This window comes from Chiloscyllium plagiosum, chromosome 7 (assembly GCF_004010195.1).
Source record: "Chiloscyllium plagiosum isolate BGI_BamShark_2017 chromosome 7, ASM401019v2, whole genome shotgun sequence".
In the NCBI taxonomy this organism is placed as follows: Eukaryota; Metazoa; Chordata; class Chondrichthyes; order Orectolobiformes; family Hemiscylliidae; genus Chiloscyllium; species Chiloscyllium plagiosum.
This window is the reverse complement of record NC_057716.1, coordinates 100605784-100621836: the sequence shown is the minus strand read 5'-3', so window position 1 is coordinate 100621836 and position 16053 is coordinate 100605784. Positions and strand designations below refer to the sequence as shown.

Genomic DNA, 16053 nt, shown 5'->3' with positions numbered 1-16053 from the left:
AAATAATAGGCATTTTTCTAACAGCAATTCAAAGTCACGTTAATCAAATTCATCACACTTTTTCTTCAACAAAATGAATCATCACTACATTCAGTTCTCACTCATGCCCCCCTGACAGCGCTCCCCTCTGTAGAGATGCTGCCTGCAGTTCTCGACGTACCGTTAAGCCACTTGGAGTTGTACTGCGCAGTTCGGAGAGGAGGTCTATTTCCCAGGCTTCGGTAGATGGCGGGGTCGCGACCTGAGAAGTCGATCACAGTGGCTGCGTACAGCTCTCCCCGGGACGTGATCACGGCAGTGGAATTGTGTCTAGGATCGTAAGGACACCTTGCCACACCATTCATCCTGTCCAGCACATGGCCCAGGTCCCCAAGCTGGAGGAAGCAATCACATGGGCACACAGTCTGAGTCACTGCAGCGTGCACATTACTTTATCCTCACTGCTTTTCCCCATCAGCTGCAAGATATGAGGAAGCTTGGCATCTGTCGCCACCGTTTTTTCAATGTTTCATCTCATTGAATCAAGCTGATTGCAAATTTCTGCTCAGCTCAAACTCAGCCTTCCCATCCCATCAGCTCTTGAACTGCTTCCTAGGTTTCTGACGTTCCCAAAGCTCAGTTTTGCCAACTCAACTTCCTGGTCTTTTTATATCCACATGCAACGCATGCAGAACACCAGCCCCTGTCCTTTATCTGAACCCCTTTCGTACTCCCACAGTACTGAGGTAGTGCTAAACACTCAGGGTTGTTGTCTTTCAGGTAAAACATTAAAACTAGGATTGAGATACCACCGTCAGCTAAAAGTCACAAAGTGCTCCTTCAGAGTGGAGAAACTCTCTTCTGTGTCCAGGTCAAAATTTCCCCCAGAAACCATATCACTAAAGAGATACAGGTCACCTTGTTACTGCTGCATTTTTTTTTGTCAGAGTTTGGGGCTGTATTTTCATGCATCACGACTGTGGCTGCACTTCAGAGGGAATTTGATTGGTGTGAATTGATTTAGGATGGCCTGAAGTCTTGAAAGAGCTCTGTGTAAAAGCAAGTTGGGGTGGCACAGGCTGATCTGATCATCTTCAGCTCTGTTTTCCAACCTTTTCCCCCAATCCTTGCTTCTCTCACTGATTAAACATCTGTCTACCCCAGCCTTGAATGATTCAGCCTCAACAGCCCTCTGCAGTGAAGAATTTCAGAGGTTTACCACCCTCTGAGAGATGACATTTCTCCTCATCTTTATCTCCAATGTACTACCCCATATTCTGAGATGATGCCCCTGGTCCTATCCTCTCCCAAAGGGGGAAACACCCTTTTCATATCTATTCTGTCAAGTCCCCTAAGAATCCTGTATGTTCAAATCCCTCCATAATCTTGTCTTATTCCCATCCTTGTAACCCCCAACCCAACAACCCTCTGAGGGTCCAACTCCCCTCCAATTCGGGTTTTATCTGCATCACCAATTTCCTTCACCCCACTGTTGTTGGCCATGCCTTCTGATGCCTTGACAAAGATTCCCTCCCAAAACTTTCCCACCTTAGTCTACCCTTCCCATCACCCTCAAGGTGCCTTCTCTGATCTCTACTGAAAACTCTTTACCTGGCACTATGTCAATCTTAATTGGCGAGAAGCACACTTTGGGACATTTCCCCATGTTACAAATGATCGGTTTCTGTTTCACTGTTGCATTTCCACTTCCCCTTTCTCTTTCTTTCACGTACACAGCATCCCATTACATTCCAGTGCTCTTGACTTCATTATGTTGGTTGTGACACGCAACGGCAGATTTCTAATGAGTATACGTTACAAATTAAATCATGATTAATGAATATTTACACTGTGCTGGGGAAATGGAGGTCATTCTCAAAGACAGGAACAGGGAGAGTCCTTCAAGCCTGTGTGCAAGAAACACTCACATTGATATGGTGACCTCATGATGTCCCAAAGTGTGTTAGTAGCCAAAAAGGTACTTTAGAGTCTAGTATTACTTCCAGGGACACAAGGCAGCTGATTGGTGCACAGGCCACCTGAGAGGGAAATCCTAAAAACTCTTGCTTTGCAGAAGCTTATGGCTGTCTACCCTAGTATCTCGTTGTGTAGGTCAGTGTCAGATCGCATTTGATAGTCACTGCTGCGACACACCTTGGGACAGACCACAACATGAAAGGTGCTATGTAAATGCAAGTTGTGGTTGCATTGAGTAGGCTGTCTGTGTTTTTTAGGATGTTGGGAGAGGGGTAAATATCGTGTGTGAGACCACAGAAGAGGAACTCTGCTCATCTTTGAAACACTTCAACGGGACGTTTTTACATCCACCTCAGGCCCAGGCCTTTCCAAATGCCACAGGAGAAAGCAACGCAGAGAGAAATTTCATATAAAGTGGACCGGTGATGAGGCAATGTCACCGTGACATTGTTTGGCATCATCAATCACCGCTAGTCGCCATTTGCTGGCAGCTGTAAGAAGTAAAGTGACTGGGTTTGAATAATGAAATCATCTGTGATTGAATTCATCCTTTACATTGCCTCTGCCTCCACTTTAATATTCATGGCAAATATTTAAGGAACAGATGATCAATGTGACTCACTGCTCTCAGCAGTTAAGGATGTCTCCCCAAATAGGTCTTTGACTCAGGATTGCCATTAGTTGCTCGAAAGCCTAGGTCTCAAAGGAGGCCCATGGCCCAACACCGAGAAGACCATTTCTAATGATGAGTCACTTTGACTATCCATGAGAGTGTTGCCCATACTCAACTTACCCCATGCTTGCAAAGCTCAGGCCACCATGACCAACATTAGGTGCTATTATGTAATTGTACAACAATTAGTAAATAATCCTGACTGTGCTGAGGATGATACCATGCAGCAAGCAGGTGAACTTCCAGAAATTTGTGCTCATTCAGCTCAGAGCACGAAGGGTTAACATTTCAAATCTACTGAAGTTCTGAAGAAGAGCCATTTCAGACGGGAAATATTAACTCTGTTTTTCTCTCTCTCTCCACAGATGCTGCCAGTCCCGCTGAATTTCTCCAGTGCTATACTTGCTTTAGTAAAGCAGAGACCCAGGTAGTGCTCCAGGGCCCTGGGTCCAAATCCCACAGATCCAGATGGCAGAATTTAAAGAACAAAAAGTCTAGAAATACAAGTCCAATAATGACCTTGAAAACCATTGTCGACTATAAGGCCATCTTGTTAGAAAATTAGCAAATAGGAGCAGGAGTAGGCCATTTAGCCCTTTGAACCTGCTCCACCATTCAATTCAACTCGACACTCTGTTCCCACTACCAGCCAATACACATTGACCCTTTTAGCCCTAAGAATTATATCCAACTCCTTCTTGAAAACATTCAATGTTTTGGTCTCAACCGTTTTGGTCTGTAGCATCCCTATCTATCTGCCTACAGTAGTGTGGTGGATTTTTAACCGCCCTCTGAAATGGCATAACAAGGCCCTCAGTTGCAGCAAAGTGCTGAACAGTCGCATTGGAATGAAACTGGACAACAGCAAATTCAGCCCTGTCAATCTTGCAAAGTCCTAATTGTTAACATCTGGTGGTTAGTCTCAAAATTGGGAGAGTTGTCTCACACATTGTCATACTCATAGAACTTACAGAAACTCTCCTGCACATCACCATCACCTTCAGAGACAGTGGTTCAGTCAGGAGGGAGTTACCCTGCACATCCTCATCATTGACCCCATCACCACCATCTGTCCATGACGGTATCACTGAGAGTGACCACCACACATTCCTTGTGGAGCCCAACTACCACCTTGAGGATAATTTCCATTGTCTTGTCTGGTACCTGCACTGTGCTAAATGGGACCAACTTCAAAAAGATCAAGCAATTCAAACTGGGCATTCATGAGGCGCTGTGGGTCATTAGCAGCAGAACTGTACTCCAGCACAATCTGTAACCTCATGGCCCGGCATATCTGCCACCCAAGGCAGGGGATCGACTTTGGTTCGATGGAGATGCAGCCAAGAGCAGAACCACATCTATGTGAATATTAGGATTCAACCTGGTGAAGCTACAACACAGGACAATCTCACTCCTCAATGATGGAAGAGCCCAGCAAATCAGCAAAAAAGATAAGGCTGAAGCATTCGCGACAATCTTCAGCCAGAAGTATCCAGTGGATGATCCATCCTGGACTCCTCCAGAGATCCTCTGTATCATGAATTCAAGTCTTCAGCCAATTTGATTCACTCCACAAGATATCATGTGAAGGATAAAGTAAAGGCTATGGGCCCTGACAACATCCCGGCAGTAGTACTGAAGACTTGTGCTCCAGAACTTGCTGCTCCCCTAGTCAACCTCTTCCAGTACAGTTACAACACTGGCATCTACCTGACAATGTGGAAATTGCCCAGGGTATGTCCTGTACATAAAACGCAGGACAGATCTAACCTGACCAATTACCACTGATATTGTTTTTTTTAATTTCTAAATATATTCAATGAATTTAAATGTTACCAGCTGTCATTTAAGCCAGCCTCTCCAGAGCATTAGCCTGGAGTCCAGTGTCCTTATGAATCCAGTGATACTATCAGCTCTTCATCAAAAAAAGGCAGCACCTCTGACAGTGAGGCACTCACTCAGTACTGCAGATAGGAGTGGCAGCTGAAATGTTCAACTTGATCAAGACTTGGACCCTTAACTTTCTGACTCAGAGACGGAAGAGCAGACCATGAATTTTTAGATCTGTACTTGTGATGCCACAGCATACAAGGCTATGGGCCAAGTGTGGGTAAATGGGATTAGCGCAGTTTGGTGTCTGTTGTTCGGCATGGACATGCTGGGCTGAAGGGCCTGTTTCTATGCTGTATGACTCTTATGATACAGTCAAACTCATTCCCATTTTGTCTATGGTGCTGTGAATTTCTAATCTACTCAGAGCACTTAGAATATAAGATCCTTCTTCCTTCAGCATTAGCACATAAAGTATGGTCAACCCATCGCCGAATGTCACCTGGCGACAGCATCATCCTACATTAGTCTAATCACGTCAACGAGAGAGGACAGGATTTTCTGCAGTGCTGAGATTTTCCCCCTAATTGAATCACTGAATGAATGATTAAATGGGTTGTGCTGTGAGTTGTAAGTTGGCCAGTGTTGCTAATAATTCCTAGATGTTTGGTTCTTCTTTCATTTTAATAAACTATCTGAGAAGCGAGCGGAACATGCACGGTTGAGTCATTTAATTCCGTCTGTAAAAACCCATCAGATATATGAAAGACTAAACAGAAAAATCACCCCACCTGCTTCTGAATTCATTAGTGTGCAGGAAAAGCTGGCAAGATTACATTTATCATCCATTTCTTGCTGCCTCCCTGAGAGAAACAGTGATACACTCTTGAGCTGGTTCAGTCTAATGATGGTGACCCTCTTATTGTAAGGGATTTGGTGATATTGATTCAATGTCCTCAAAGAATCAATATCATGAATGATTCAATGACCATAAAGAATCAAGGATACAACTTAGAGCTGATGGCGCTCTCCCAGATAGTGTCTTCATGTCTTTCTTGATTGTACAGGTCACAACCAGAGAAAGGTTCTGTTGAATTAATCTGAATGAGTCGCTGGATCACGCAAGCCAACCTTCCATCCACTGACTCCAGCTACACTTCTCACTGCCTTGGGAAGGCAACCAACATCATTAAAGACCCTCTTACCCTGGTTAGAATCTCTTCCAATGGGCAGAAGACACAAAAGCTTAAACACACGTACTGACAGATTCAAGGACAGCTTCTTCCCCGCTGTTTTTAGACTTCTGAATGGATCTCTCAAATTTTAAATTTGATGTGGCCTCACACTCTGTGCACCTTCTCTGCAGCCGTAACATTGTATTCCTCGCTCTGTTCTATTGCCCTAGTGCACTTTGTATGGTATGATCTGCTTGTACTGAACGCAAAAACAAACGTTTTACTGTAGCTAGGTACATGTGACAATAATAAATCAAATCATATTGATGTATCCTATACGTACTACATTCTATAGCAAAATGTGTCAGTGGTGGAGAGGAATGATATTGAGCAGAGGGGCAGGAATACTAATCAAAAGAACCACTCTGTCCCGGAGGGCCCATTTGTTCAATGCAACCACAGTGAGTCGTCAGGGCTGCACCATTCTCCGCCCCTGTCCTGCACACATCTCCCGACCTGTGGGAATTATAATCTACCTCCTTTCCCAGTCTGAATTACATACGAATCCCTAATCTTTAGACTCTGCCCTCTAGTTTTGGAATCCCCAAACAGAGTTTATCCTCATCTATTCTGTCTTATCCCATCAATATCTTGAAGAGTTACCATAACTCACGATAAATAAGTTGAACCAGTCTATAAGACATCCCTGTTTCTCCAGCCCAATGCTCACATTTCTGCCGATGTCCAACATATTAGCTGCATCCCCATTTTAGCCGTGGTATGCTGTAATCCAGAAATACATATCCAGTGCAAGGGATCAAGAGAGGAAATGATGGCATGGTATTATTAAGGAATATGGGCCAGAGGCATTAGGCCACAGATGAGCCATGATCAATGGAACAGGACCAAAGGGCTGAATGGCCTACTCCTGTTCCTAGTACTCGGAATTTAGATCCCACCAGCTACCATTGTGAAATTTGAACCAATGTATCACCTTGACCTTTTGGATTCTAGCCCAGTGATATTAACGCTATGTCACCATTTCAGAAAGCTATTGAGAAGGACTCATATATGAGATTAATAAAAAAAAAATTAGAACACACGGGGCTGGGGCCGATATCCTGGCTGATATTCATGGGCAGAAGACAGAGAGTGAGAACAAATGTGTTATTCTCAGGTGGGCAGGCTATGGGTAGAAAGGGTACTGTCAGAATCAGGGCTTGAATCCTAGCTGTTCACAGTGTTTATCAGTGATTTCAGTGTGGGGAATTAAATGTAATCTTTATCATTCTGCAGATGACACAAAACCAGGTAGAAGTGGAAGTTGTGAGGAGGATACTTCACAATGATTTGGAGAGGCTGAGTGAGCAAACAATATGACAGATGGAATGGTGTGGGGAAATGGGAGGCTATCCACCTTGTGGGGTACCCTGACACGCAACTTTATGCAGTACCTTCCCAGATGGGATTGGGCATGTCGAAAGAAAATGCATGGCCAGGAGACATTAAATACCCCTGTTTGGTCAGGCCACAGCCAATGACTGATGCCCATGGAACTATTTGCCCCAGTCAGAGGTCAGTTCTCACAGAGTCATGGTGCCATAGAGTCATACAGATGTACAGCATGGAAATATACCCTTCAGTACAACTCGCCCATGCCAACCAGATATTCAAAATTAATTGTTCCATTTGCCAGCATTTGGCCCATATCCCTCTAAGCCTCCCTATTCATGTACTCATTCAGATGCCTTTCAAATGTTGTAATTGTACCGGCCTCTACTGCTTCCTCTGGCAGTTCATTCCATACACACACCACCCTCTACATGAAAAAGTTGCCTGTTAAGTCTCTTTTAAATCTTCCCCTTTCACCTTGAACCTAGGCCCTCTAGTTTTGGATTCCCCTTTGCTTGGGCAAAACATGTTGTCTGTTTATCCTATCCATGCCCCTCACGATTTTATAAACCTCTGTAAGATCACCCCTCAGCCTTTGACACTCCAGAGAAAACAGATCCAGCCTGTTCAGCCTCTCCTATAGCTCAAACCCTCCAGCCCTGGCAACATCCTTCAACTTTTTCACACAGAGGGTAGTACGGGTATGGAATGAGCTGCCAGAGGAAGTGATGGAGGCTGGTACAATTGCAACATTTAAGAGGCATTTGGATGGGTATATGAATAGGAAGGGTTTGGAGGGATATGGGCCGGGTCCTGGCAGGTAGGACTAGATTGGGTTGGGATATCTGGTCGACATGGACGGGTTGGACCGAAGGGTCTGTTTCCATGCTGTACATCTCTATGACTCTATCCTTGTAAATCTTTTCCGAACCTTTTCAAGTTTCACAACATCTTTCCGATAGCAGGGAGAGCAAAAATGGCCTAAACGATGTCCTGTACAGTCCCAACATGACCTCCCAACTTCTACACTCAATGCAGCGACCAATAAAGAAAAAGAAAGAGAAAAGTTGAAAAAAATCAGAAAATAGCATTTCTGAATTGGTCATTAGAACAGCAAAGGAGCATTTTGTTTCAAGTGGTACGAAGGAAAGCATTTCACCTGTCGGGATGTGCAGGTCGGAGAAAACGCATTTGTTCCACATGCAAATATGTTCTTCCCGTTAATGAGCAGCACACGAATATAATTCTGACACTCGACCTGGAACAAGAGACAAATGATATGAGAGCTGTGTTTGACATCAATCTTGCGTTAATGAGGCATCTTACCTCGTGTTGGGCTACCCTTGACGATCCTGCAGTTAATCAAACACAGTGGAAATGTAGGAGTTTGGAAGATTTGGAAATGTTAACTCTGTTTTTCTCTGCACAGATGCTGCCAGACCTGCTGAGTTTCCTCAGCACCCTCTGTCTTTATCCCACTTGAATTGTTATAAAGCAGGAATCATCACAGTCAATTTGTGTACTGTAAGCTCCCAGTACAAGCAATCTGATAATGACCATGTCGTCTGTTTTTAAATGTGGACGGTTCAATAGTGGCAGTTCCTCTTTGAAATAGTGGCCGTGGGACATTTTACATCCACCTTGACAGGACAGATAAGTCCTTGGATTAATAGTTCATCAGAAAGACAGCAACACTGACAATGCAGCAACCCCCCACCCCCCCCCCCCCCCACCCCCACCCTCTTCTACACTGGTGCATTTTTAACCTCGCCTTCAGTGCTGAGGAGGATAAAGCAGAACTCAAACCGAGAAATGTCTGACTCCTGGTTGACATGGCGGAGGGAGATGAGGGATGACAAATAAGGTCAGACAGGTTCTGGCTGAGGACCTTTAAGATGGCACAGCAAGGTGGCAGGGCTAGCATTTAGATGAGATCAAATGGGCTGCACACCCAGCTTGTAATTAGTGCGGTGGGACCCACTAATCAAACTCATTGGATAAAGTACATTATAATTTCCCAAACTTTATTGACCATGTAAATTTGACGTGATGTGCAAATGAAGCGATGGTGATGTAGGAAGAAACTTTTTCATCACCTGAGTTGTTTGGGTCTGGAATGCGCTGCCTGGAAATGCGGAGGTTGAATAGAGGCATTCGAGAATGGGATCGGCTGATGAGATGGATATGGGCAAAAGGCTGGTGATTGACATTAGGGAATAGAACTGGTACAAGTACGATGGACTGAATGGCCTCTTTCTGCACCATAACCATTCTGCGATCACTCTCCAAACTGGTGCCCAAATGCACAACCAAATAAATCGGGTTTTATGAAAAGCATTTCACAAAGACTCAAATTCAGTTCAAGAGAAAACCACTGGAAAGCGCCAAATTAAGCTGTGGCTTTGCAAATATTGAGAGAAAACTGAAAAAGGCTCAAATCCAGCAATAGCACAGTGGGGCATCATTAAATTACACAGTAACTGCGTTGCGACGATAGTTTATAAATTTACCTCAGTCTTTCCTTTGCTCTGACAAGCTATCCGAGTGTCTTCCTCTGGTCCCCATTCTATTGCCTGAGAAAAGACAACATACAGGTCACATGACATGCTCCAACTGCTAAGAGCTCGGTTGTAAGGATTGTCATGGGAGGGAGATAGGAAGAAGGACAGGGTGGGAAAAGAAGGGAGAGGTGGGAGGTGGACAGAGAAAGGGAAGGGGAGACAGTGTTAATAGGAGAAGGGATGAAACTGTGTGGGGTTTGAGATGAGGGAATAAAAAAGAAGTGGGGCAAAGGGGAAGGTAATTGTGAATGGAAGGAAGAACCAATGGACAGGAAATTAGGGGAAATGGCAGGAAAGGGTGGAAAGGGCAAAGGGGTCAAAGGTTAGCATTTTAATTTTAATTGAAGATCTTCACTCATGCACAACATTTGAGGAGAGTCCATGAATAAGATGTTTGGCTAACTTGCTGTATGAACAGCAATGGGTAAAGTAATCCTTTGAAAACACTTGATAATCAGTAAGTCAACGAGGGAAAGGTTATCATTTCAACATAAATGTGATATCTGCTCACTGCTCACTCCATCACCAAGCAATGACTTAGCCACTCACCCACTCCCAGCTAATTTTTATTTGAGGGTAAACCTTAATTGTCTTCGAGAAATCCGACCTCATGTAGCGCGTACCGTACGGTTCCTATCGTGAGGGCCCACAGATTAATCAATTAATCATTCAGAACAGAGCCCAACAATATCCATATTCCAACTGGGAACACTGGACAGTGATCACGAGCAGGAACTCCCAGGTAGTTGCTGCATTCCCTCAGACACTGAAAGGGACAAACAGTTTCCCGAAAGAAACTCTTCATTCAACCGTTACATTGCTTACTAAAGACTTCATGAAGCTTGTCCTGATCACCAGGGATTGAATCGTACAGCATAGAATTTGTGGGTGGCACGGTGGCACAGTGGTTAGCACTGCTGCCTCTCAGCGCCAGAGACCCGGGTTCAATTCCCGCCTCAGGCGACTGTCTGTGTGGAGTTTGCACGTTCTCCCCGTGTCTGCGTGGGTTTCCTCCGGGTGCTCCGGTTTCCTCCCACAATCCAAAGATGTGCAGGTCAGGTGAATTGGCCATGGTAAATTGCCCGTAGTGTTAGGTAAGGGGTAGATGTAGGGGTATGGGTGGGTTGCGCTTCGGCGGGTCGGTGTGGACTTGTTGGGCCGAAGGGCCTGTTTCCACACTGTAATGTAATGTAATCTAATCTAATCTAGAATGAAACCCATTTGGCCCATTGAGCCTCTGCTATCTCTTCGTAACAGCTATCCAAATAATCCCATTCCCCTGTTCTTCTTGCACTGACCTGCAAAGAAATTCCCCCGTCTTGTAGTGATCCTGTTACGCACAAGTGGTGGAGCATATGAACTGGGGGCCGGAATAGGCCATTCAGCCCCTCAGGTCTACTACACTATTCAATAAGATCATGGTTGATCAGAAAAATGGGGAGCATTCCAAGAGTACATGGGAGGAGGTGGGGGGGGTGGTGGTGTGGTGGTGGTGGGGGGTTAGCTAAGTGCCAATTGACTATAAGATCTTAAGAAATAAGAAGGATTGGATGTATATGTACATAAGTCATTAAAAGAGGGTGTGGACCAAGGGCAGACAGAAGGGATTCGTTTAATTTGGCATCATGTTCAGCACAACATTGTGGGCTGAAGGGCCTGTTCCTGTGCTGTACTGTTCTATGTTCTATAAGAAGTAGGACAAGTGGAGAGAGCAATGAATGAAGCATACAGTATTCTGAGTTTACTCAAATAGAGGACATGAACAAGGAGGTGATGCTGACCGAGAATAAGATACTTGTTCGACCTCATCTAGTCTGTGCCTAGGAATGGGGGTAAGCCATTTGGCCCTTTGAGCCTGCTCTTTCACTCAGTAGGATCATAGTTCATCTGACATTCCTCGCATCCACTTCCCTGCCTCTTCCCCGTAGCCCCCGATTTCCCCACTTATCAGGACTCTATCTGTCTTAGCCTTAAATATACCCAAGGGCTCAGACCCCACAGCTCTCTGCAGCAAGAGCAGGGTTCACTCTTCATTCTGGCTGGAGGGTGTGGACTCAGGCCTTGCCTCCTTGATAGGGACACTGGCAGCATCAGTCAAACAGCACGAGGTGAAGGAGGTTTGCGAGTCCGTGGCTACGCTTCCCACCCTCCTTCCTGAATGTTAAAGCAGGTTTACCTGAAACTAAACAAAGCACCTCCCACAATGAAGACAGGCAGGTCTAATCCACATTTCTCTGCTATTTCCATCCTGGGAAGTTTCTGTTAAATTCCGATCCCCTCTAGTAGAGTCGCGGCGGGGGTGAGTGACACGTGACCAGCCTGTGATGGGCAATTTGGTGATTCTCTCTGACTATTTATCTGCTGGGGTTTTGGCTTCTCATTGTCAGAGCACATGGGCAGGCAAAAGGAATTCAAAGTGGGCATCAATAAACAAAGCCTACAGAGCTGGGGAGCAGAGGTTAGGTCTGTCCAATGTGCTGAATTAGCAGCAAGAACCCCAGCTCCCCGACTGGGGGATGGGGGCTGGGTCTCAGAACAGGTCACGAAGTGAATGGGCAGTCAGGGGTATTGAAACGTGAAAGGAAAGGCAAAACAAAAGTGTTTGTCTCTGGTTTCCCTGACAACTCCATTCAAACGTGAACAAAGCACTCCAAAAACTGCCTGGTATATTACAGCAGCCCCACTGGACACTCCGGAATCTAGAGGCAATTGCAGGAAACGTGAAGGGAACAGTGGAGGATGGGCGAAAGTGAGAGGGAGGGGGGGGGGTGGGGGTGGGGGGGTCACATGAGTGGGAAGAGGGGCATGGGAGAAGGGCATAAGCATTTTCAAATGCGAGCGAGATAGTGGCGAAGTGGGTCAGATAGCTATACGGCACAGAAACAAACCCTTTGGTCCAATGAATCCCTGCCCACCCATAATCCCAAATGGTGACTCGGCGGTTAGCACTGCTACCTCACAGCACCAAGGACCTGGGTTCGATTCCAGCCTCAGGCAATTGTCTTTGTGGAGTTTGCATGTTCTCCCCATGTCTGCGTGGATTTCCTTCATGTGCTCCAGTTTCCTCCCACAGTCAAAAGATTTGCAGGTTAGGTGAATAGGGAATTCCTGATAAAGGGCTTTTGCCCGAAACATCGATTTTCCTGCTCCTCGGATGCTGCCTGACCTGCTGTGCTTTTCCAGCACCACTCTAATCCAGACTCTGATTTCCAGCATCTGCAGGCCTCACTTTTGCCTAGGTGAATCGGCCAAGCTAAATCGCCCACAGTGTTCAGGCATGTATAGGTTAGGTGCATTAGTTAGGAGAAATGTAGAGTAATAGGGGAGGGGAAAGGGTTTGGGTGAGGGTCAGTGTGGACTTGTTAGGTCAAATGGCCTGTTTCTGCACTGCAGGGACTCATGAAAACTAGTTGCACCTGTCCCATGTCTCTCCAAATTTGTATTATTCATGTGCTTATCCAAATGTCTTTTACATGTCTGCGTGGAGTTTGCACATTCTCCCCGTGTCTGCATGGGTTTCCTCCGGATGCTCCGGTTTTCTCCCACAGTCCAAAGATGTGTAGGTTAGGTCAACTGGCCATGCTAAATTTCCCCATAGGGATTTGTAGGTTAGGTGCTTTAGTCAGGGGCAAATATAGGGTAGGAGAATGACTCTGGGTAGGTTGCTCTTTGGAGATTCAGTGTGGACTTGTTGGGTGGATAGGCCTATTTCCACACTGTAGGGATTCTAATAGAACTAATAGAATAAATGTTATAACTGTACCTGCATCCATTGCTTCTCCAAACACGAACTACCCTCTGTGTAATAAAATTGCTCTCATGTCTTTTTTAAATCTTTCTCCCCTCTCACATTAAAAAACAGCCCTCCTTGTCTTGAAAGCCCCCACTTGTAGGAAAAGACCCCTGTCTTTAACCTTATCTATCCCCCTCATGATCTTATACACCTCTCACGTTATGTCTCAACCTCCTACAATCCAGTGAAAGAAGTCCCAGCCTATCCAACCTCTCCCTATAACTCAAACCTCCATTCCTGGCAACATGCTTGTAAATGTTTTTCTGAACCCTCTCCGGTTTAATAATATCTGTCCTATAACAGAGTGACCAAGAACTGAACACAGTACTCCAGAAGAGTCCTCAACAATGTCCTGTACAACCTCAACACCTATACTGAATCATCTGAGCAATGAAGGCAAGCAGGCTAAACACCTTATTAACCACCCAGTCTATATGTGACACAAGCTTCAAAGACTTCTGTACCTGAACCCCTGTTCAACAACACTATCTAAGGTGAAAATGTGTTGCTGGAAAAGCGCAGCAGGTCTGGCAGCATCCAAGGAGCAGGAAAATCGACGTTTCGGGCATGAGCCCTTCTTCATGCTCATGTCCGAAACGTCAATTCTCCTGCTCCTTGGATGCTGCCTGGCCTGCTGCGCTTTTCCAGCAACACATTTTCAGCTCTGATCTCCAGCATCTGCAGTCCTCACTTTCTCCTAGAAAAAAACTATCTAAGGCCTTACTATTAACTGTATAAATTCTGCCCTTGTGTGTTTTACCAAAATGCAATACCTCGCAGTTATCCAAATTAAAATCTACCTGCCAAGGGCAAGAGCATCATATAGGAGGAGGTCAACAGAGTGTCCTTTTTTTAACTCATTCACAGGAAATTCCTGGCCAGGCCAGTAATCATTGTCATTTCTAATTGCCCAGAAGGCAGTTAACAGTCAACCACATTGCTAGGGGTCTGGAGTCACTGGGCAGCAAGACCAGGTAAGGATGGTAGATTTTCTTCCCGGAAAAACCATAGTGATCCAGATGAGTACTTTAGTGACAATTGACTCACTAAACTCTTAGAACATAGAATATTACAGCGCAGTACAGGCCCTTCGGCCCTCGATGTTGCACTGACTTGTAAAACCAATCAAAAGCCCATCTAACCTATACTGTTCCATATTTGATCCAATGACCATTTAAGTGCCCTTAATGTTGGCGAGTCCTTAATTCCAGGTTTATATTAAACATAAATTCTGCGATGGTGGGATTTGAAGCTAGCTGCCCTGAACATTATCCTCAATCTCTGGATTAATTGTTGCATCCTAATATCATTATGCCTGCCCCTGAGAGGGAGAGGTAGGAGTTGCGTAGGGGCAGATTTGAAGGGGGTGAGGGGGTAGGAATAGGGATGGGGGGGGGGAAGAGAGAGGAAGTGTGGGGACTTGCATTTCCTTGGGAAGTGTGGGGGAGGGGCTGAAGGGATTGGAATTGGTCAGAAACAGGAAATCAACGGATGCTGGAAGTCAGGGGTGGGGTGAGTCTGTTCCATGTGTTAATAAAGTCCTCAATAAATTTGCGACACTTCAAATGTTCCATTGATTCCCATTGGTGAGCTGGTACATAGGCAGGATTCAGGGACAGTAGAGGCCTCCACTTAACGCTCCCTTGACCTAAAAATGCTTTATTTTGTCCAAACGACAACAATGCTTGCAAAAAATATTGTTTCTGCTTTGCACTGATCCTTAGCATCAATATATTACCCGTCTATGATGTATAAGCGAGGACAAGAACCTATTAAAACAGACAGTCAGCAAAGAGACAGGGTGAAGGTTGTCATCAGAGGAATTAACTCTTAAACAACAATTACATGCTTCTCCTGTCACCAGAAAGACAGGTTGACCAGCCTCTGCCCTATTCACATCCGCATTAATCAGCCACTGATGTCTGTCCTTTGACAGAAACAGTGCCTGTCTCAGTACAAGCCACACAGGACTCAGACTGGCATCCCAGGGGAGACTGAGAGAGGCAGAAAGGGGTGGGGGGGAGAGAGAGAGAGAGAGAGAGAGAGAGAGATAGTGTGAGAGGGGGAGGGGGCAGATATGGGAGTGTGGGGGAAGGGCAGGGGGGATCTGATTGAATGGATGAGTTGTTTCTCATTTTTCCCTTCATGGGCCCCTGGGGGGCGGGGGGGGACATTGACACGGCCTAATTGCCCTCGAGCCTAGGAGAGCTGTCTCCAAAATTCCAGACGGCACCCACGTTGCAGTGGGTCTGGAATCACGTGTAGGCCAGACCAGGTAAAGATGGCAGATTTCCTTCTCTAAAACACATTAGATTTATATTTCTTTTCACGTATACACATCAGGCCACCAGTGACGTTGTCACTGCACCATGAGTCCCACTGACGATGCTGGCTCTCGATCTGGATCCAAACCCACTGCGCCCAATCAGCCTCGTTCTGGTCACATTGCTGCCGCTGCCACCTCCTGGGACCACCATTTCAGCAAAGGAAATCAGTGCACCGTGAACCAGATGGGGGTTGGCGCAAAGTTCTGTGCATGTGCCATCAGATAAAGGCACCGCCAGCAAAAAAAAACTGGCAATAACCAAAAAAAAAATGCACAATAGATAGAGTGGGCAGCATTCATGATCCTAATTCTGAAGATGGGTGACTGGACTCAGAGCATTAATTCTG

General features: G+C 45.6%; 1 protein-coding gene across 1 annotated transcript in view; it reads right to left on the bottom strand.

The window, feature by feature from the left end:
- The window catches only part of sema5ba (sema domain, seven thrombospondin repeats (type 1 and type 1-like), transmembrane domain (TM) and short cytoplasmic domain, (semaphorin) 5Ba), a 326569-nt gene that overhangs the window by 137463 nt on the left and 173053 nt on the right, over positions 1-16053 (bottom strand). Inside the window, exons 6-8 of the mRNA XM_043694515.1 lie at positions 9537-9599; positions 8186-8284; positions 161-374 (exon numbers count right to left, since the gene is read on the bottom strand). Coding sequence (XP_043550450.1) covers positions 161-374; positions 8186-8284; positions 9537-9599 — 376 coding nt within the window. The remainder of the gene's footprint in view (positions 1-160; positions 375-8185; positions 8285-9536; positions 9600-16053) is intronic.